The following is a 22,607-nucleotide window of genomic DNA, read 5'->3' on the forward strand; positions in this document are numbered from 1 at the left end:
TCTTAAGAAATGGATAGATGTTTAGATCTAGTGATTGAATTTTGGAATTAGCTACAATAACCATATAAACCATATAACAATTACAGCACGGAAACAGGCCATCTCGACCCTTCTAGTCCGTGCCGAACACGTATTCTCCCCAAGTCCCATATACCTGCGCTCAGACCATAACCCTCCATTCCTTTCCCGTCCATATAACTATCCAATTTATTTTTAAATGATAAAAACGAACCTGCCTCCACCACCTTCACTGGAAGCTCATTCCACACAGCCACCACTCTCTGAGTAAAGAAGTTCCCCCTCATGTTACCCCTAAACTTCAGTCCCTTAATTCTCAAGTCATGTCCCCTTGTTTGAATCTTCCCTACTCTCAGTGGGAAAAGCTTATCCACGTCAACTCTGTCTATCCCTCTCATCATTTTAAAGGCCTCTATCAAGTCCCCCCTTAACCTTCTGCGCTCCAAAGAATAAAGCCCTAACTTGTTCAACCTTTCTCTGTAACTTATTTGCTGACACCCAGGTAACATTCTAGTAAATCTCCTCTGTACTCTCTCTATTTTGTTGACATCCTTCCTATAATTAGGCGACCAAAATTGTACACCATACTCCAGAATTGGCCTCACCAATTGGGTAACTAACTAATTATATGCTTTAATTTCAGGTCATCCGTAAGATTGTTTAATATTTGTTTCAGAATGCTTCTATCTATAATAACTGAAAATTTCTTTCAGTTCTCTTAATTTTTAATATAGTTATGGCCATTTCACTGTCCTTGATCACAACTTTTGTGTTAAGTCAATGGAAAATCAATAGGGAACAAGATGCTAATTTCCGAGTATGAAAATGGCCATACCTTTTTTAATACTGAAGATATGAAAGTGAATTAGGTGTCAAATTAAACTTCTTTTTATGCTTTATCTGATGGGATAAATTGCAGACGTGATTTTTAAAATCTCAAAATTTTGTAACATTGCTACATGGAAGATGAAACTTCCTCCTGATTACCATCCACTATTCTGTCTCAGCTGGTGAATCAGTGCTTCTCCATACTGAACAACACTTGGAAGAGGCACTGAAAGCAGTAAGGTTCAGGATGTGTGGGAACTTCAGTCTCCATCATCAAAAGTGTTTCGTAGCACAATTGACGGCTGAACTCTAAAAATAAAGTTGCTAAAATGAATTTGGGGTGATAAGCAGACTAATCGGAGGGATATGTGATCTTACTTTCTCTGGCCATTTCACCAACCTATGATGGCACTGTAGACTAACTGCAGGACAGTGCTGTGGAGTAAGAATCCCATCTTCACACCAAGGGCAGCCTCCATCATGTGCAGAATTACAATTATGCTAAAAAGGGTTAACTTAGTATGAAACTAAATGCTCGAAACTGACCAAACCTTAAACTGGGGCACCCATGAAGAGTCACTGGACCAACAGCCATTACAGAAATGTATGCTTCCAAAATCAATAATACCGTAGCTCACCATATCCCTCATTTTCAAGTCACGGTTAAGCCTAGGGATTAATGAAAGGCAGGCATGCCTGGAGAAAGACCATTTGTACCTTACTGCCATTTCTTGCAAGATGAGTTTTGGTCTCCAAATCTGAGGAAGGACATTATTGCCATAGAGGGAGTGCAGAGAAGGTTCACCAGACTGATTCCTGGGATGTCAGGACTGTCTTATGAAGAAAGACTGGATAGACTTGGTTTATACTCTCTAGAATTTAGGAGATTGAGAGGGGATCTTATAGAAACTTACAAAATTCTTAAGGGGTTGGACAGGCTAGATGCAGGAAGATTGTTCCCGATGTTGGGGAAGTCCAGGACAAGGGGTCCCAGCTTAAGGATAAGGGGGAAATCCTTTAAAACCGAGATGAGGAGAACTTTTTTCAAACAGAGAGTGGTGAATCTCTGGAACTCTCTGCCACAGAGGGTAGTTGAGGCCAGTTCATGCCAGTTCATTGGCTATATTTAAGAGGGAGTTAGATGTGGCCCTTGTGGCCAAGGGGATCAGAGGGTATGGAGAGAAGGCAGGTACGGGATACTGAGTTGATGATCAGCCATGATCATATTGAATGGCGGTGCAGGCTCGAAGGGCCGAATGGCCTACTCCTGCACCTAATTTCTATGTTTCTATGTTTCTATGACTATACTTATTGGATGCTAGCTATCCTCGCTACAGAATATAATTTCAGTAGCCCCTCAGTATTTCTCTGTAGGTTCAGCAATCTTCAGCTGATTCATAATGATCTTTCATCATAAGATTGAAGTAGAAATGTTCACTGTGATTGCCAGGTAAAGACTCCAGTGTAAGAGGATATAAGCACTATATTTGAAAATGAAAGGCTTTGCCACCATTAAGTTCCTTACTATTAATAAACTGGAATCACCATTGACAAGAAACTCAACTGGACAAGCCACTGAAATGCCATGATTACTATATCTAGACAGTCATCAAAGACATCAAGGATCAAATAGTGTCGTCAAAGAGAACAAGATTAACAGGCAGGACAGGCAAGTACATGGTGAATAGAGAGGAAGGACTGGTGGTTTAAACTATATTTACTTCAATATTAGAGGCTTAACTGATAAGGCGGATTAACTGAGGGCATGGATTGGGATATTATAGCCACAACAGAAACATGGCTGAGGGAAGGGCAGGGCTGACAGCTCAATGTTCCAGAATATGGATGCTACAAGTGCGATAGAAATGCAGATAAGAGAGGAAGGGGGTGGAGTGGGGTTGCCATTTTGATGAGGGAGGACCTAATTACAGTTCTCGGAGAGAATATTCTTTGAGGATCATCCAGTGAGGCTTTAGGGGTAGAACTTAGAAATAGGAAGGGAATGATCACCTTGATGGGACTGTATTAAAGGACCCCAAATAATCAACATGAATTAGAGGACCAATTAAGCAAGGAGATTGCAGATAGCTGTAAAAATAATAGGGTGCTCTGAGTAGGTTTTTGAACTTCCCTTATATGGACTAGGTGACCCAAGTGCAGAGGGCTTGGCCGGGGTGGTATTTGTTGACTATGGCCATAAAAACTTCCTTAATCAATATATAAAGGCTCCCATTAGAGAGGACACAACACTGAACCTCCTCCTAAGGAACGAGGTAGGACAAATGACAGTGCAAGACAATTTGGAATCAGTGACCATAATAATATTAGTATTAAAATAATAATGGAGCAAGCAAGGACTGGCCTACAACTGAAGGTCTTAAATTGGGACAAGGCCGAATTTGAGGCATTAGGCAGGAACATACAGAGGTTGGTTGGTTGTCTGTTGTGGATGGGGGAGGGTGGGTTGACAAGTGAGTTAACAATAGTATAGGGGCAGCATTTTTCTGTTAGGGTGAAGGGCAAGGCTGGCAAGTTTAGGGAACCCTGGATGACGAGTGATGTTGAGGCTCTGATCAGCAAAAAGGAGGCATGTGTCAGTTTAGGCTATTGGGATCAGGTGAATCCCTCCTCAAAAATAAACGTGTAGGAGTAATGCAAGAAAGCAATTGGGAGGGCAAAAAGAAGGCATGAAATGGAGCTTGTAGGCAAGTAACCAAAATCTCATGAGATTTTACAGGTATAATGAAAGGGTGGCTGAGGAAATAATCGGTCCCATTAAAAATCAGCATTGCTGAGTTTGTGACACAAAACATGGGGCAGATAATAAAAGTATACTTCCCAGGCATTTGTACTGAGGAGAAGGTCTTGGAAGCTAAGGAATTGGGGCATATACTTTGTGATGTCTTAGGTCATGTATGAATTGCAAAAGAGGAGGTATTGGCATCTTTAAAGTGCTTTAAGGTGTATGAAGCATTTTAAGGTGAGGACATCAAGTACGTCCTATGACCTTGTGTGAAGGACAGAAATTACAGCAGCCAGTGTTGAGATATTTGCATCATCTTTAACCAGCAAGATAAAAGCGGTTTGTTCCATGGCTGTTTGATGGCCTCATCTGCCACACTTCAACCTCCCATGTGTGCAGTCTCTGGCAAATTTATTCTCATCTTCAACATAAGAGAGGAAGATGCCAAGTTTTGCCATCTCTATATGGCTACCTTACACACGTCACCATTTTCAAATGAACCAGAATAGTAACTACTCAGCCGAAAATTTGCTTGTAATCGTCGCAGGCATGTTGCTGGTGGCTTAAAGAATCTTGGCTGACTCTTCTCGCAAGAAGCAAATGAATCATTGTGGGAAGCTTTGAAAACCACTGTCCTGGAGGCAGAGGCCATTTGGCGGGTGCTTGTCTGCAGTGTTAACTGAATTTAAGTACATGCTTGCATTTACAGCTCTCTTTCTTGGCTTACCAGTTTTAAGCCTTGAACTAAATAATTCTACAGATAGGTTTCAAGTTTCCATTTAGATTCACCAAGAGCTTTCTTAATCTTCTCACATCAAAACACTCACTATGTTTAAATTTAACTTGCAGTCAATGATGTGGGAAATCATTTATTTCCTGTTCTGAGGGCCATCTTTATGTCTACTGCATTGTGAAGAATCGTGGTGCTGAGTTTATCCAGCACTTTTGTCTACCTAAAAGCAAATTAGAATTGGTTTAAGAAACTGCAGATGTTGGAAATCTGAAATAAATTTAAAAATGCTGGAAAGATGCAATAGGCCAGGCATCACCTGTGGAAATAGAAACAATCACCATTTTAGGTCCAGGAGTCATTCAGCATGGAAACAGGCCCTTCGGCCTAGCTTGCCAATGATGACTAAGTTGCCCTATCTACACTTGTCACACCTTCCCATGATTGGTCCATATCCCTCTACACTTTACCTATCCATTACCTGTCAAAATGTCTTTTAAATGTTGTTATAGTTTCTGCCTCAACTACTTCCTGTGTCAGCTTATTCCATATACCCACCACACTCTTTTATCAGTTCAGAATAGTTTTTCCAGCATTTGTACTATAATTGGTTCAAAACTGAAGATGAATGCTGACTAAAAGCAACTGACTAAAAGCATGAATAAAATCCTGGTACATTTAGTCCATCTCATCAAATGTGATACAGCTTCTTTTTGCAACGATTTATATTGCCATAGTTATTAACTCAACAAATAGTGGGTTGGGGATACTAGGAGAAAAATATTCCCTCTTCAAACGTCATAATTTGGATAAAGATAATCTGTTCCATTTATTCATTTCATTTTTGGAAAATCCAAAAGTTGAACAAATCTTGTTTTTAGTTTGATGAATTTGAAATGGCTCTGGTCAAAGTAATTTTGCCTCATGGTTGCAATGTTGCTGTTGACTAATATTTTACTGTCTTCTTCTTGCGTATGGCGTGCACAGCCTAAAGTTGTAAGACAACTTGTTCTGTTTGATCTTCTGTTTGTGCACGCCAGGTTGATTGCATTCGTCGAAACAGGGTGGACCACGTGAAGGTTGCAATCTCCCGCCCTATATTTTACTGTAATAATAATAGAATAAGTATTATGAACTGCAGTCAAAGCTGATTTATATTGTTTAAAAAAAATAAAAAATGTATGAGATATTTGCTTTGCACTGTACTGAAGCATTGATATAAGAACCCAACAGAAAAATATCCACATTATTCAGCAATTTCTGGATAAAGATATATTTCTCTTCATTTTTCAGAAGGATGAAAATTTGAATTTAAACTTAAAAAAGTCAGTGACTGTACTCGACAATACTATTGATCTATTAGACAAGAGAAAATTGAATCTCACGGAACAGTGGACAAGTTGCCAACTTCATTTAAACCAAATTAAGTCAGTCAAAAAACAGTGGAAGAAATTCAAAGAGGAGCTTAAAAAGGTATGTTATTGAAAAACTGCAGCTATTAATAAAATGTTTTGTTTGTTGGTAGACGACAAAATCAATTTTTCGCTGAATCATGTATTAGTTTCTGAAAACATATTCTGAACCTATGCTAATCTCGGGTTCAAATACAATGACAAAAGTCTTACACAGTTTGGACCAACCTTAGATATTTCACAGGAGGGAATGGGATTAATCATGGTTATGGCAGGAACTGTAGACAACACCCTTGATCTCCCCAAGATTTAATAGTGTTTGCAAAAGTAGACCATCCTAACTTACAGTTCTGCAAGCAGTTCATAGATATCTTTCTCATTAGTTTCATCTCACGTCCTTCAATTGAACATTTATAGTAAGACGGCGGAACAAGTCTTAAGTTTATTAGCGTATGCACAAGTAGAGTGAGGTACAGGTACAATGAAAATATTGCTTGCAGCAGCATCACAAACACATACTCAGCCAAACACACAGAAACATAAACAATGCATAAATGACACACAAATTCTACAAGATAGTGAAAAGAAAAAAGACTGCAAACACAGAGAGAAAAGACTGCAAGTCCATGATAGTGCAAGAGATGGTCGTAGAGGTCCATTGTCGAGGATGGATTAGGGTTGTGGGGTTTGGTTCATGAACTTGATAGTTGTAGGAGAGCAGCTATTTTTGAACTTGGTCATGTTCAACTTCAGGCATCTGTACCTCCTACTCAATGGTAGCAGTAAGAAAAGTACATGACTCAGACGGTGTGGATCCTCAATGACAAATGCCAATTTTTGAGGCAGTGCTTCATATGGATGTTGTTCATGATGGGGAGAGCTGTTCCAGTGATAGGCCTGGCTGAGTCCATCAGCCTCTTTTGTTCCTGTGCCTTGAAATTGCGATACTACGCTATGATACAACCAGTCAGGACAATTTCTACAGTAGACACAAAATGCTGGAGTAACTCAGTGGGACAGGCAGCATCTCTGGAGAGAAGGAATGGGTGACGTTACGGGTCAAGACCCTTCTTCAGTCTGATGTCTGGGGAGTTCGCGGGACAGAGATAGAATGTAGTTAGACAGTAAGATTGGTGGGAGAACTGGGAAGGGGGAGGGGGTGGAGAGAGAGGGAAAGCAAGGGCTATTTTGAAGTTAGAGAAGTCAATGTTCTTACCGCTGGGGTGTAAGCTACCCAAGCGAAATATGGAGGAACAGCTTTATTTTTTATTTATTCATATTTAGCTTACACCCCAGCGGTATGAACATATGATGTTGCCCTGAGTTACTCCAGCATGTTGCGTCTACCTTTGATTTAAACCCGCATCTGCAGTTCTTTCCTACATAATTTCTACAGTACATCTGTAAAAGCTTGTTAGATTATTTGGAGGTGTGTTGAAATTTTAAACTTCAAATAAATGCACTGGCAAATGTTTCCTGGGGTTTCCGGGACAAGAAGACCTGGCTGGCTTTTGAAGAAGGATCATGACCCAAAATGTCACAGATCCATGTTCTCCAGAGGTGATGCTTGGCCCGCTGAGTTAGTCCACCACTGTGTCCTTGTTTGTTGTCTTCTTTGTAATTACAGCTTATCCTTTTGATCATAACTGGATGTGCTCTTTGGATATTTCTATCAACTGATAAGGAACTGTGGAATTTACAACATTTGTTGTTTCATGTGCAGTGTATGAACATTTGAGTCTTCGTGCTTTTTCCCCCCCAGATGTTGATGACCATATCGTATTTATTCATCCTCCATCAGTGGTTGGCTTGGACCTCATTTAGTATACAATAAATATATATAAATATATATATATGCAAAATATTCATTTGTCAGTAATTTTGAGAATGTAAATATTATCTGGCATGAAGGATCCATGCTGATTTATTTGGTTTTCTTTAGATAATTCATGGTTTGAAAATGCTGGAAGATGACCTTATTCCAAAGTCTACTTTTGACCTTGGTTGCAATCCTGAGGCGATTATGAAATTGCACAATAAGTTCAACAAAGTAAAACCACAATTACAAGTAAGGGGTGTTTTCATTCAAGTGATTGTTAAAATAATTAAGATGTACTTCATGCATGCTTTGACTTCGGGAGAGGAATGGAGAGCAGGGGAGAGACAATACTTTGCCTTCCATCACAGTGAGGAGGAGATTCACTGTGATGGATGTTTGTGTAAATTGTGTTGGTGTGTGTCTTGGTTCTTTTCTTGTATGACTGCAGAAACCAAATTTCGTTTGAACCCCATGTGAGGTTCAAATGACAAATAAACGGTATTGTATTGGTATTGTATGCTTGATGGCCCATGTTAAAGAAAAACACACTGTGTCATCAAAAGCTGTGAATTCACCCCATCATCTTGACTAGATGAATCAACTTGATAGAGATACGACGATAGTTTTAAAATTGTAGGTTAGAGAGGGGAAAGTCGCCAATTGTTCTGCTTCTGATTGCTGGGCATTTGCATTTGTGGACAGAAATTCAGGACAGGATTTGTGTCTAGAATTGTCACAGAGCTCCAAGAAACCATAGAACATCGGGAAAGGAGGTGAAAATGAGGGAGAAAACCAAGACATAAAGTGAATTTCAGCTACTGAGTAAAAAGACATCATACAACTCTGGTAAAAAGCCTATTTGAAATGTCCATCATTAAAAGTTCTTCATAAATTGGTTTATCAATACATGATGGAAGTGAAAAACATAATACTCCTTTGGAACCTGTTGAAATTGCAATAAGAGAAAAACAGGGTCTTTACAGAAGGTGAACTAAGAAGGGTTGAATCATTTATTTTCCGTAAATATATCATGCAATTTATTCTAGAGATTCTGAGATATTTGGTGGACTGGACATAAATAATAGCTTTTGAAAAAGGAACTAATCTACGTTGTTAAGTTCGTAATAAAACATTTTTAATTTCTGTGTTTATTTCTGTATTTCTGTGTTTATTGTAGTAAAATTGATCCGGTGCGGGAAATTACACAAGAAAAGAAAATCTGATCTGAATAAAATGATTTTTAACAGGATTGAAATATCTGTTTCTCCATGATTGGTCAAATACAGGAGTGTTATGCTACTTTTGCATATAACTGGAAATTATTCATGTTAATCTCATGGTTTTCTTATTACTAGCATTTGAATGCTGAGGTGGAATACAGAACAAAAACAGCTGAGCTTTGGACACTGAAAGGTGTTTCTACAAAGGAAAGAAATGAAAAAATGATGGACTTCCTTAAACTTCATCATCAAGTAAACAATAAAATAAAAGATTATGAAATGGTCCTACAAATGGCAATTAAATTTCATCAGACCATGCAAGAGGTATGCACCCAAATTTAAATACTTTAAAGTATTTAATAATGTGCAAATACCCATCAGTTTTTGTTATTTTGAGTGTAATTACACTTTAGAGATTAGTCTTTCTTCTATGGTTTTGACATAACATGTGGCTGCAATGTTGAAATAATCACATTTTGTTCCCAATTAATACTGTTTGATATCTTCTTGGGCCTTTCAGCATAGTTTTGTAGGTGTTTTGGTGAAACAATTAAATCTTCCAGAATTAAAAGATGTAGGGAATAGCAGTTTTCTATTTAATTGGTAAAATGAAGCAAAAGGCACGTAAAAATAAAATATACTGTAATGGAAAATATACTAATGAACTCCCTATATTTATTACTTCTTGAATAATTCCTACCTCTTCAGGATAATGTAATAATAGAATTAACCAAGGAAAAAAGGGAAATGAGTGAGAATTGTTAAACAAATATTTTGTGTTTGGCTTCATGGAAGAGAATGGTGGAAAGATATGGTGGAAAGCAACAGGTCCATATTGAAGGAGGAACGGAAAGAAATTGGAGAAATGAAAGCTGTTTTATCCTCAAGATCTGATGTCTTATATCCTGAACTTTTGAAAGAGTTCGCTCTGCAGATAGTTTGTGATGGTTACAATCTTTGCAATTATTGATTGCAGATAATTTCCCATAATTTGGAAGGTAGCATCCTTCAGGAAAGGAGGGGATAGAAAATGCAGAGTATAAACTGGTTAGTCCAAAGTCAGTAGTAGGGAAAATGCTGGAACCTATTATTATTCAAATGGTGGAAGATCACTTCAAATAAGTGTTGGAAACTCAAAAGGAAATAATGTTTGACAAATTTGTTGCAATCATTTAATGTTGTAAGTAGCAGACTAGAAAAGGGGGAACTAGTGGATGTTATGTATTTGGACTTTCAGAAGGTATATGCTTAGATACTACACTGGTGCTCAGTTTCTAGAATTAGAGAGTAAATATAGAGGTATAGTGAGCTTTGGTTAATTGACAAAACAAATAGTAGGAATAAATAATTTTCAGGTTGAGAGCCTGTAATTGCTGGGGTGTCACACAGATTTGTGATGGCATTGTAGCTGTTAACAATTTACAATGGAGCAAGTGTTGTTCTCCTCATTTTGGGGAGGATATACTTGCCAGAGAAGAAGTGCAATGTAGGTTCGCCAGATTGAATGCGGGGATAGTGGAGATTATGTCATGGGGAGATTAGTGGAGAGCAGATAGAGTCATGTTCTGTAGAGTTTTGAAGAATAAGAGATGATGTCATTGAAACATACAAAATTCTTAAAGAGCTCAATAGCATGGATGAAGAAATGATGTTTTCCTGTTTGGAATATTGAGAAGCAGAAGTCTTAGTGCCAAATTGAGGAGTTGGCAATTCAAAAGTTAGTTGAGAAAAAAAATCAAAGGATAGGAAGTTAATGCAGGAAAGGCCCTAAGGTGGAAGATCAGCTACATTCTGATTGAATTTGCAAAGTAGGCATGAGTGTGGAGTGGCCTGCTTCTGTTTCTTATGTTCATAAATTCTTTAGCTGGGAATACCTCTGCAAGTACCACTTAATGTCAAACCAAGTATTATAGTGCAGAATTTCTATACAGTACTGAGCATGTGCTTATCTTAAGCAGACCTACTTGTAACAGCTTTGATGAAAGTAACTTCAACTATGTTAGAGGGATCACGTATGGTAACAGAGATAACCAAATGAAAACATCAGCACTTGGCAAGACTGCGCTCTTGAAGTAAAAAAATCTTACTGGATTTGTGCCCTCACTCTAGGACATATTTTCATAAGGTACTTGAGTGTACCACAGTTCTGCAACCTGATATGGAATGCAATGCAGATTAACATTCTTACATGATGTCATTCTTGTGTAAAAAGAAGATTACAATTTAGGGTATTACATTCCTCAATCCAGATAAGATTGTCTACTACACTTTTGGAAGAAATTTCAAATTAATCTTCTTGGTTTGAAACCAGGTTCATTCCTCAGGGATTAATGGGAGTACATATCATCATGTGCTATTGGCATAACCCAGCTTATCCTTGTTGAGACAGCTCCACAGCCTCCTGTTTACCCTGGTCCGCTGAGCTTCAATCTCACATTACAATCCCCATCTGCCAGAACATCTTTATTTGTGTGGCTGCAAACTTCAAGTATTGATGCTGAAGTTTTGTTCTCAGTAACACTCTTCTGTTTCTAAAGGAAAGGTTACATTTATCTCTCTACTCTGTCTCGTCATCTTTCTGTCTCTCCAACTTTCTGTTTATTGTGGGATAGAGGTAATTTGACTGTCTAATTAGACTGCTAACTCGCATAACCTTGAGATGTGGGAGGAAATCAGAGCATCCAGAGGAAACCCACATGGTCACAGGGAGAACATGTAAGCTGCACACATACAGCATCTGAGCTCAGTATTGAACCTGGTCTCTGGCACTCCGAGTTAGTGGCACTGCGCAGCCATGCCACTGTGCTGCCTATAACAGATAAAGTTAGAAACATAGAAAATAGGTGCAGGAGTAGGCCATTCGGCCCTTCGAGCCTGCACCGTCATTCAATATGATCATGGCTGATCATCCAACTCAGTATCCTGTACCTGCCTTCTCTCCATACCCCCTGTTCCCATTAGTCACAAGGGCCACATCTAACTCCCTCTTAAATATAACCAATGAACTGGGCTCAACTACCTTCTGTGGTAGAGAGTTCCAGAGATTCACCACTCTCTGTATGAAACTTGGGAATTACAATTTTAAAAGCATGTATTACTTAACAACATTTAAAATGTTCTCAATTTAATTTCATTTGGAAATTGATTTTTACGTTAAGCTCTCGTTATACAGCCAAACTGTTTATGTCGCTTACATGATAGTAATTTTCAAATCAAGTTTAATGGGTTTTATTTCAGCTTGAGGAGATGATGAAGTCAGGAGAACTAGAATATCCTGAAACATTAATAATCCCTGACGACAGCAATCAAGCAAAGATCCAACTCCGGCAACATCAAGAAAAACAAACACACGTGTGCCATTTGTATAAATTGTCCCTCACATTAGCAATGGACATCATCTCCATTGCACAGAATTCCGTAAGTTAAATCCAGATTGTACAGTAATCACTGTATTTACTCAGTTTAGGACATCTAATTTCAAATGTATTCAACTTTCTTTAACTTCCTTTGTTAGAAATTCATTCAAACCTCAATGGACTCTCTTCAGCAAAAACGGGAAGCTTTAGAGAGTGGGAATGTTGAGTGGAGTGCGAAGGCACATCAACATGGAGAAGAATTGGAAACAATTTTGCATCACTGTACCACAAAAGAAGAAATAAGTGAGGTTAGTAAAATAATTAAGGCAATTATTCAAATTAAAGCCAGTTAGTTTAATGCTTAATTTCTACTGGTAAGGACAGTTTGAAAATTGTGACACCAAGTAAATTTTATTTTCCATGTCAAATTCCAAGCTTGCTACAAAAACTGTCGATTTTTTGTTGGTGCCACTCTTGTGACATGCTGTAAGTCCATGCTTGCAGTTCTCCGATTTACTTCTCTTTAGCAACCATCAAGCTCCTCTTCAAAGAGACAAACTCGTTCTGGCATAATTGACATCAATTTGGGCTCAGGCTTCTAATGCATGTTTCAGATTTGAAATAGCTGAATGGATCTGAACAAAATACCAACATCTCTTTTGGTTCAAAGCACAATGTGCTGGATGAACTCAATAGTTCATGCAGCATCTGCGGAGGAAGATGGAGGCGATGTTTCAGATTGGGACCCTTCTTCAATCTTACGTTTCGCTCAAGATTCCAGCAACTTCAGTTCCTTGTATCTTTCTTTTGGTTTAATTTATGCCAACAAGATGGTCATCACTAAAGATAGGTACCTGAGAAATGGGCACCTTTAAATGTAAAACCATGGTTTACCAGCCCAAATATTAATCTATTTAATATTTTTAATTCTATTTTATATAAAATAGACTAATAAACATTGGAATCTTCTTTAAACATCACCAATATACCACCATTGGTCACCTGAAGGCAGAACGTCATGGAGAAAAATACCATAAAAGCATTGTAGATTGTCACAACAACAAAAGCTTTGTACTAATAGAGTGGTTTTGGTAATCCTATGATTTCAGTTCTTGTGAATGTCAATAACGTCTCTTATAGAATATAGAAAATCTGTTTGATGGGTGTCACTCAATGACTGGACTATCAATTGTCCAGAAAGTTTCTACCATTTTCAAGTCATGAGAGAAATTAGATGAAATAACCTCAAGTTGCCTGGAGAAGTGCGACTCAAAGTAAAAAAATCTCCATGACAAAGCAGTTCACTTGGCTAATACCCTGTCAACCACTCCAAACATTCATCCCCACCACCAGCTGTGTAGTGTCAACAATGTGTGTTATCTACTAAATATATTGCAATAGTTCAGCTAAACTATTCCAATAGAATGTCCAAAACCTACACCCTTCACCATTAAGAAGAACATGAGCTCCAGGTGCCTGGGAACACCACCACCTTCAGGTTCAACCTCAAGCTGCTGATCATCCTGACTTTGAAATATATTGGCAATCTGAAATCCCTGAACTCTACCCTGAACTCCGGTGCCTTTGAGGGGGGGGGGGGGGGGGGGGGGATTAAAATGCAGATTTGTATCGCTTGTCGGAGAGGGATTTCCTTGGGCTGCTAGTCGATGAAGAAAAATCGATCAGACTTCCATTCCCGTTTTTTTTTTAAATCGCTGGACAATTTAATAGTTGGATTAAAGTAAAAAGCGACTTCGAAGGCCGTCAACGTGACAGATCGTAATATCAGGACAAAACAAAGGGTAAGTCATTTATTTCACATATAATCTTGCTTCTTGGTGTGGCTTTAGTCTAATTTTACGATGCAAAAATGTTATTTAGTCCCCAAATGATTTGGCCGTGTCTTGCCTGCCGATATGAGGTTAAAATTCATGGCAACGGCAACGTTCCAATCGATCGCATTCCAGAAACACCCACTCGCAAGATGATTGAAATTCTTTTTTTTTGGACAATCATGTCATAAGAGCATCAAAATCGTCTATATTTTGTGTTATTGTCTATCCATAATCATTATTTATATACTAAATATCCACAACAGTTTTAGTCAGATGTATTGTGCAAAAAATAATAATTTTGATTATATTGAGAGTGGATGTTTCTAGATTAATTTATGGGAATTAAACATTACATTCCTTCCATTTGGCATATAAGTTCATGACAGTGAGATTTAAAAATCATGTTATAATGTGAATTCTTGTGTGAATGGGATTAGTTTCTTATTTGGATACTTAGGCTATTTAAAATGTTTTGCCTTTTCTTAAGAAATGGATAGATGTTTAGATCTAGTAATTGAATTTAGATGAATTTAGATTGATTTGATGAAACTGATGAATATGAATTTTTTGTTGGGTATTTACTATTTGTTTTAGCGTTTAACTTTATCATTTCTGCCTTTTTTCTAAAACTGCAAATAATAACTTGTTTCTGTTAATGCTGTTCGGTGTTTTTTTTTCCTTTACATTTTAAACAGATGTCTCCGAAGAAGAAATGCAAAATTGTCAATCCATACTCCAAATGTGATGATCTACAGGACATTCTTAATGGGAAAGTAGTGGACAGAAAGGCATGTCATGTGTGGTTTGAAGAACAAAAACCTGTAGTTTATAATGCCAAAATTGAAAAGTTGAGGAAAAACAAGGTGTACAGAGTTGCTTATTGGTTACAATCTGAGGAGCATGATGATGCTACAGATTAAGATATGCCAATGTACCAGCTAGCAACTGACCTTCGCCATAAAGACTTGGTCTATTGCCAGAAATTGAAATTTATTTACCTATCTGTTACGGACTTACAGCATATAATACAATAATATTAAAGTTCTGATCTTGAGAATATCACAGTTTTGAATTTTCAAGGCAATCTGGGTGTTTATTACTATTTCCGTCACAACGGTCAATTTTGTAATTAGCTACAATTAGGTAACTAACTAATTATATACTTTAATTTCACGTCATCCAAGTAAGATGTTTCATATTTGTTTCAGAATGCTTCAATCTACAATAACTGAAAATTTCATTCAGTTCTCTTAATATTTAAGAAAGTTATTGGCTTTTGACTGTCCTCGATCACAGCTTTTGTGTTGTCAATGGAAAAGCAATAGGGAACAGGATGCTAATTTCCGAGTATGAAAATGGCCATAACTTTGTTAATACTAAAGATATGAAAGTGAATTAGGTGTCAAATTAAACTTCTTTTCATTCTTTATCTGATGGGATAAATTGCAGACTTGATTTTTTTAAATCTCAAAATTTTGTAACATTGCTACTTGTTCCATAACAATTCTATAACTTCCTCTCTCAGACCTTCTTATTTCCATATAGCCTTATAATTTATTCTCAAACAAATGCCCAGTAACTTCCCTGTGATTTGGTTTGACACTTGGCTACACAAATTTGCTACGGCCAATTAGTCCACAAGCACATCTTTGGGATGCAAGAGGGAACTGCACTACCTGGGGGAAATCCACACAGTCTCAGGGAGAATATATTTAGTCCACACAGACAGCACCTGAAGTCATGATCTATACCAAATTCCCAAAGCTGTTAAGGGCCTGTCCCACTTAGCCGTCATTTGCGCGCCATTTATGCGACCTCCAAAAATTTGGTCATCGTGTTGTGACGCACAGGTAGTGTGTGGGTAGCACGGGGCAGGCGCATGGAGAGGCGTGGAGGAGTGTGGAGTTGTGCGCAGTATCGCGCGGCACTCCAGGATTTCATGCTGCACAAAATCCTCGGGCGCCACCTGCGTGACGTATCGCGTACGCACGCTGACGCATTGGGTGCGCATGCAAACGCATTCGCATCGCACGCTGGCGTTCCGATGTCTCATGTGTATCGCGTGGTGACACATTGGTTACGTCACCGTGCATAACCATGCGTCGCCGTGTGCCGCAGGATATTCTAATGACGTCACGCGCACCAGACGGCGATGATGTGTGATTTGCGCGTGACATTGCGTCAACCTATTTTGCATTTGGCACGTAAATGAGGCGCAAATGACGGCCAAGTGGGACAGGCCCTTTAGGCAGCTGCACAAACTGCTGTGCCACTGCCCCACAAGTGCTTTTATATTTCTTATGGTAGAAAGTGCCACCCTAAGTGTGATCCAACATGGTTATTTTTTTTGCCTTTAAAATAAACTCAAAAATAAAGCAGCCATTTATACAGATATGATAACATTTAAATCTCTTATAATAATCTTGCTTTTGATTCTTAAAGTGACTGGAATAAAGGATTTTTTAAAAACTGGTTTATCAGATAGCAGACTCTTTCAATCAAGTTATTAAGCATTGGGTAGCTGAGTTACAGAAATGTACAAGGTCTTTTTTTGGACGGTTTAGCAGATGGTAATTCTACTCTGTTACACCCAGTTCAACATACAGATAACATATGGTGTGCCTATTAGTTAGAAGTATGCAGGCAACCCAGTTTGGATGAGCCACATAAATAATTGTGTGGATATTAAGTCTAAGGGATGTTCTCAATATTGAGGCACATGAAAGGGAAATATCGACGTACAATATTTTTTAATTTGTTAAAAATTTTTGACTGCAATATACATCGAAAATAACACAAGATCTCTTTCCCAATAAAATCTGGCCTATTTGTACTTCTCAAATTGAACTCTAAATATTTGTGTTGCTAAACCAGGTTTACAAGAACCATATTTAATGCTGTAGTGTTAGAGAAGCTTTATAAACGTTATTTAAATCACATGGGTGATTCCTTCAGTGCTGTAAATTTCAGCAGATGGTTAGCAGGGACTGTTCCATACCACAGTTGTGACATGACAATTATATTTAGGAATAGATACCTCCAGAGTGATTGTAAAATTGAACTGACAAATAAAATCCAATGAATTAAGCTTTTGGAAAGCATTTGATTTAGAACTATCGTTGGGCTCATTAAAATACGTGGTTGCTAGAATTCTTGCGAAATAAAAACCGAAGCAACATGAGAGTCTGCTTTAGGAGTGGTGTTGGTATCATGGGTTTTAAAAGAAGCTGGTGACTTTAAACCTATAAAAAGATGTGGGGGGGGGTGACATCAAGAACAGCTGTTTGTCTTTGACATGAGTTTGAATTATAACAGTGTGACTGGCATACCAATAATTTTGTATTCCTGGAAATGTACTCCTTAAACCTTAGTTAAACCTTAAAAACAAGTTATATAAATAATGACCTATTTACTCTCACATGCTCAAAGTTTTCAATTCATCATTATAAACATTTGTAATCAGCCTTTTGAAATTGGTATGTGATTTTGTTTTGTTGCAATTCATAATTTACGACAAGGTTTTAAAAAAGGTTTTAGCTGGTTTATACAGTATATACAGAAATGAAACCCATGATGTTTGGAATAGAATTTCAGGAGAGCCATATTTTAATTTAATTGGGTGGCAGAAACAAAATAAATCTAAATAAATGTTTAAGTGTGGTAAGTTTGTGCCTTATTCCTTATTTCCGTGAATTCCTGTGTAAAGTTAATAATTTTGGGGAGCAAGGATTCGGAATTGGATGCTATGCATCTTCCAACAGGGAGATGAAATGTGACAAGGTCAGTTCTCTCTAAACTCACAATGATCGAAAATCATTGAAAATGTTACCGACTAATACTGTGGCATTAGAAGACATTGTCTGGGGAACCCTTTGGGAAGATGGGAGAAAATTAATAAGTGAATGAACACGTGTATATAACAAAATGCAATGACTGTGCATTTGCTTTTTAAGTTGAAGCCATCTTTGCATGTGCTATAAAAATCAAATACTTTTTCAAAATACATGGATGGAGTTGTTTTTTGAACATTAATTTACAATATTACCCAATTATTTTAACATGTTACTGGACTTTCCACAGCCACTGGATACAGGAATTGCAAACTAATAATTTGCATTTGCACACTAGCATCCCTCAGCATAATTTAAACATCATTAGGATTCAATGTTGGGATAGAAATTAGTCGGGGCTGCTTAATTTGAAGCTCTGCAATCAAAATATCTCAGAACAAAGAGGCCTAAGATCATCCACAAATTGTTCCTTGGTCCGATGTTACATTCTTTGGTTTACATTGGAGCTGATCCCTCACCTGTGATCGCTGCAACCTTGGCCTGCAGACTTACCATCTAAAGCTCGCAGTCTCGGGAGAGGCTAGTCAGGAGGCTCCAATGACACAGAGCCTCGACCAGCAACGACGCGGGATCCGATCATCCGGCGCAGGGGAGCTGACATCCCCTCGATGCGGAGGGCCCAAATGCCGCCGGCTACGGGAGTCACGATCGTCCCGTTAACGGAGGACTCGAGGCCCCCGACCACAGGAGAGCTAAGGGAAGAGATTTGAACTTTTTTTCGCCTTCCATCACAGTGAGGAATGCGGAGGAGTCACTGTGATGGATGTTTATGTTAAAATGTATTTACGTGTTCCGTTGCTTTTTATTTGTATGACTGACTTGGCAAATGAAATTCCTCTTATGTTGCAAAACATACTCCTTGGCTAATAAAGTATTATTGTGATTGTGATTGATTCACATTAATGATCAAGTGTCACCATGGCCTCCTTAAAAGAAAGGTGCTCCTAAATTTATCTTTAGAACCAAAGTCTGCGTAAATTGGGCAAAGCCTGTCCTACTACATTGTATGTTTCGTGTCTATTTTATCTGCAAAAAAGGCACATCTCATACTGGGTTCCACCCCAGTGTGACACAGCCTTATCCATTCTGGCAATGGTTTAAATCAATGGCTCAAAATGCCTGAAATATACATCATTCTTTACCATTTAATGCATAATAACTTTTTTTTGTCGTGTAAGAAATTGCCCTCCAACCACAGCAATGCAATTGTAAATTTGACTTTTTGCAACAGCTGCGATTGGCGCTCATTGATATAGGGCTGGAAATGAATTTGCCTATGACTTAGGCTCCTACATTTGGCTCGGGCTGAAAATGAGCTGACAGTGTTTTCATCTCACCCAGTGCTCTCTCAATCCACTTCTCAGGACGGTTCACAAAGCCATAATTATTCTAACCAGAAGATGGTTAAAATTAATAAACTTTTGCATTGCATTGAAAACTAAGGCCATAATATTTATTACAAGTACCACTGTTTTATTTATTTAATGACAAAGCATACTGTTCTTATAACTTAAGAAATGAAACTACCTTTTAAATAATAATTCGCTGACTGCAATTATCATTTATTTTTAATTAACATCGCCCTGATAGTATCAGGAACATTTAGATCTAATTCTTTGTAATTTTGCTTTAGTGAACTTAATGAATAAATAATCTTACTAATATACAAATTTTAAGTTAAAGGAATCTTATAAAGACCTCAAGAGGAAGTTTAACAACTTGAAATTTAATCATGTGAAAAAAAATGAAAAACTTCGGAATCTGAAAGTAATCAGCAATCAAGTCCAACAAGTTGAAATGTACATTGAAAAAATTGAGGTAAAACTGTCAACCTACTGTCAATCACAGAATATAATAATATAGGGCAACTACACCCTGTGTTTGCTGCATATGTCCATTATCTTATTTTGAATTGTATTTTCTCCGTTAAGATCTTGAAAAAGAAAACACTTCAGTATGTGACAAAAGTCAGTACAGTTCGAGAAAAGCAGATCCCCAAAGCAGAAGTAAATCCATTTGAAGAATCCCTGAATGAATTATTGAAAGAGGTCAATGAACTTGACAAGACAGTGGAGGAATACAAACAAAACTTGGATAAGACTTTGCATTTGCAGCAGGCAATGGAAGAGGTAGGCAATGTATTGAAACGTACTGGTTAATTAGCTACTCTGAATTACTGCATAGTGTATGTAATTAATAGCGAGGTGTTGATGGGCATGTGAGGGAGAGAACCAATAAGAACGGGACAAGGGAAGGGGACTTTTACTGATGGGATGACTGTTGGGAGCTAGGATGAACCAAATGGACTGAATGGCCTCCATCTGTGTCATAAAACATCCATAAGTACATAATTTTCATTATTAATGGTGTACATTTTTATACAAAGATATTTTCGTTTTTCCTTGATTTGAGATAAAAGGTATGGAAGCATTCAAGTAGTTTTATGGTTTTATACTCATCCATAAAACGTTTTTATGTTTCCAAGGTAAGTGTCAATCTGACATTAATGAGTTATAAAATATTCAAAGGAAACTGGATCAATTAACTAGATTTATATTGTAAAAGGTTGCTTTGCATGCTGATTTAAAAAGTTGAATGGAAAGGCTGACAATGCTTTGAAAGCATTTTTGAAGATATTAACAATAGTGTTATTTTTGATGTCCTCAGATTTTAAATAATACAATGTGGTAGAAGATGAAATCTCAAATAGTTTAACAATCATGACTACCTTGGGATGGGGACAGCAGTGAGAGGTGAATTTTAAATAGAATATTTAGTGTATTGAAATGACATTTGAGTGTTCCGTTGGTTCTTGTTTACACATTATCGAGGTATAGAAATAATACCAATGTTTCATTTTTCTAAAAAAAGTATAATATATTTTAAAAATCTGACAATTCTGATATAATTACAATTTTCATTTCAGAGCCAGTTCTGGTGCGATGACACAAGTGGTACAGTAGTTAGAGTTGGAAAGTATTCTGCTGAGTGCAAGACAAAGGAAGCAGTGGAAATTCTCCTCAAGCAGTTTGAAAAGTTTGTATGGCCTACTGTACCGCAACAGGAGGAGCGAATCCAGCAAATCACCGAATTGGCAAAACAACTATATGGTCCGAGCTAATTGTTACTGTATTTCCTTTTTCCACACATCAAATTGTGTACTGTTACTGCAGGAGGACTCACTAACTGTACTTGTCATTTGAGCAGCATTGAGGTTTGCAAGTTAGTTTTAAATGGTTGAATGCTAAGTAAATCATTGTAACTCTGCCCCCTAAATGCTTTTTTCTTCACTATACCCCATTCATTTCTTTAACCCTGTCCTCAGGTAGTCAAAACTACTTGGCCTGCTATTCTGCTGTCTGGGAATGAGAAGGAAGATATGTGCCGACATGTTGCTTGCTTGGTTGGGTTTTGAACCTTCAATGAATGTGCTACAGACTTCCTTTCACCCAACACCTTACAATTATTAAAATGAAACGAGGAACTGCAGATACAGGTTTACAAAAAAAAGACACAAAGTGGTGGAATAACTCAGTAGGTCAGGCACCATCTCTGGAGAACATGGATAGGTAATGTTTCTGGTCGGGATCCTTCTTCAGTGATGCTGCCTGACCCACTGAGTTATTCCAACATTAGTTACTCCATCACTTAGTGTCTTTGTTTTACCTCGGAATGATTGTCAGTCAGCTTCATTGAAACCTCTCTCCCAATAGGGAAAAAAAACGTCTTCAGCAGACCCCATTTGGTTTCTCAAGGCAATGACATATCTTTGAAGAGTAGCTGACATGGCAGTGAAGTAAATATTGCTTCTATTTACTTGATGCTGTCTCTGCCAATTCCAATAGCTACTGCACTTCAGTTTTCAGTTGAAATTAGTAATTTAAGTATTTTAAAATTCCCAGTCTAAAGAAGGGTCCTGACCCAAAATGCTACCTATCTATGTTCTCCAGAGATGCTGCCTGACCCACTGAGTTACTACCGCACTTTGTGACAGCCAGCATCTGCAGTTCCTTGTTTCTATTCTTCGATATTTCTTTTACCCGCAAGCCTTTCCTATCCATCAGCAAAGTTTCTCTACATTAAATATTTGCGCTTACTCGGCAGTTAAGGACATAAAGAGAAATAGATCCAGTGATTGATGACAACAACAGGCACTGCGGACAAGTACACTCAATGGTCAGCATTAGATTATTGTGTGCAAGAGCTGTCTTGATTGAGAGTGCAAAATCTGTAGTCGAGGGTTGGTTTATACATTTCGATTTGTTTCTGACCCAATAAATATCTGGAAAAAGGAGAGGACCTAATTCGCTACACTTCGCGATATTCATGCTGTTGAGCTTGGAGATCTGTCATTAGTTTTTATATTCCAAACTCGTTGCTATTTATAAATAAGAATTTTTAGCTTAGCAAATTGTGCTTGCTTATCATTATTGCCACTGTAGATATATGCAACCTTCAATGCTTCCAAAGTGTTCTGTTTGATTTAGTGACAACTGTCTGCTATATATAGGATAAGATACAAATTCCTGTCACCTCATCATAAGTAGGTTCTAATGAATGGATACATGTATTCTGGCAATCCAACCAAGGACAAGGAATTTCTATTGTAAAGGAATGCATTGCAGTCTCATTTGTCACCATGATTTAAATGGATATATATGTCATGCTGCAAATTATTTTTGGTACGCTACCAGTGTTCTACATAACAATATTCCTTTACTTTCCACGTACTGCGATTTAGAATTGGGCAGGAAGCAGTCTCGTATAAAGACTGATAATTTTTAATCTGTGAAAC

General features: G+C 37.8%; 1 protein-coding gene across 2 annotated transcripts in view; it reads left to right on the top strand.

The window, feature by feature from the left end:
• The window catches only part of ccdc141 (coiled-coil domain containing 141), a 99,975-nt gene that overhangs the window by 59,861 nt on the left and 17,507 nt on the right, over positions 1 to 22,607 (top strand). For both annotated transcript variants that reach the window (XM_055637882.1, XM_055637884.1), the window contains exons 13-20: positions 5,613 to 5,792; positions 7,674 to 7,799; positions 8,906 to 9,094; positions 12,008 to 12,187; positions 12,285 to 12,434; positions 19,490 to 19,630; positions 19,744 to 19,941; positions 20,739 to 20,922. In XM_055637882.1, the coding sequence (XP_055493857.1) occupies positions 5,613 to 5,792; positions 7,674 to 7,799; positions 8,906 to 9,094; positions 12,008 to 12,187; positions 12,285 to 12,434; positions 19,490 to 19,630; positions 19,744 to 19,941; positions 20,739 to 20,922 (1,348 nt within the window). The remainder of the gene's footprint in view (positions 1 to 5,612; positions 5,793 to 7,673; positions 7,800 to 8,905; positions 9,095 to 12,007; positions 12,188 to 12,284; positions 12,435 to 19,489; positions 19,631 to 19,743; positions 19,942 to 20,738; positions 20,923 to 22,607) is intronic.

Source organism: Leucoraja erinacea, chromosome 7, assembly GCF_028641065.1.
Source record: "Leucoraja erinacea ecotype New England chromosome 7, Leri_hhj_1, whole genome shotgun sequence".
Taxonomy (NCBI): Eukaryota; Metazoa; Chordata; class Chondrichthyes; order Rajiformes; family Rajidae; genus Leucoraja; species Leucoraja erinaceus.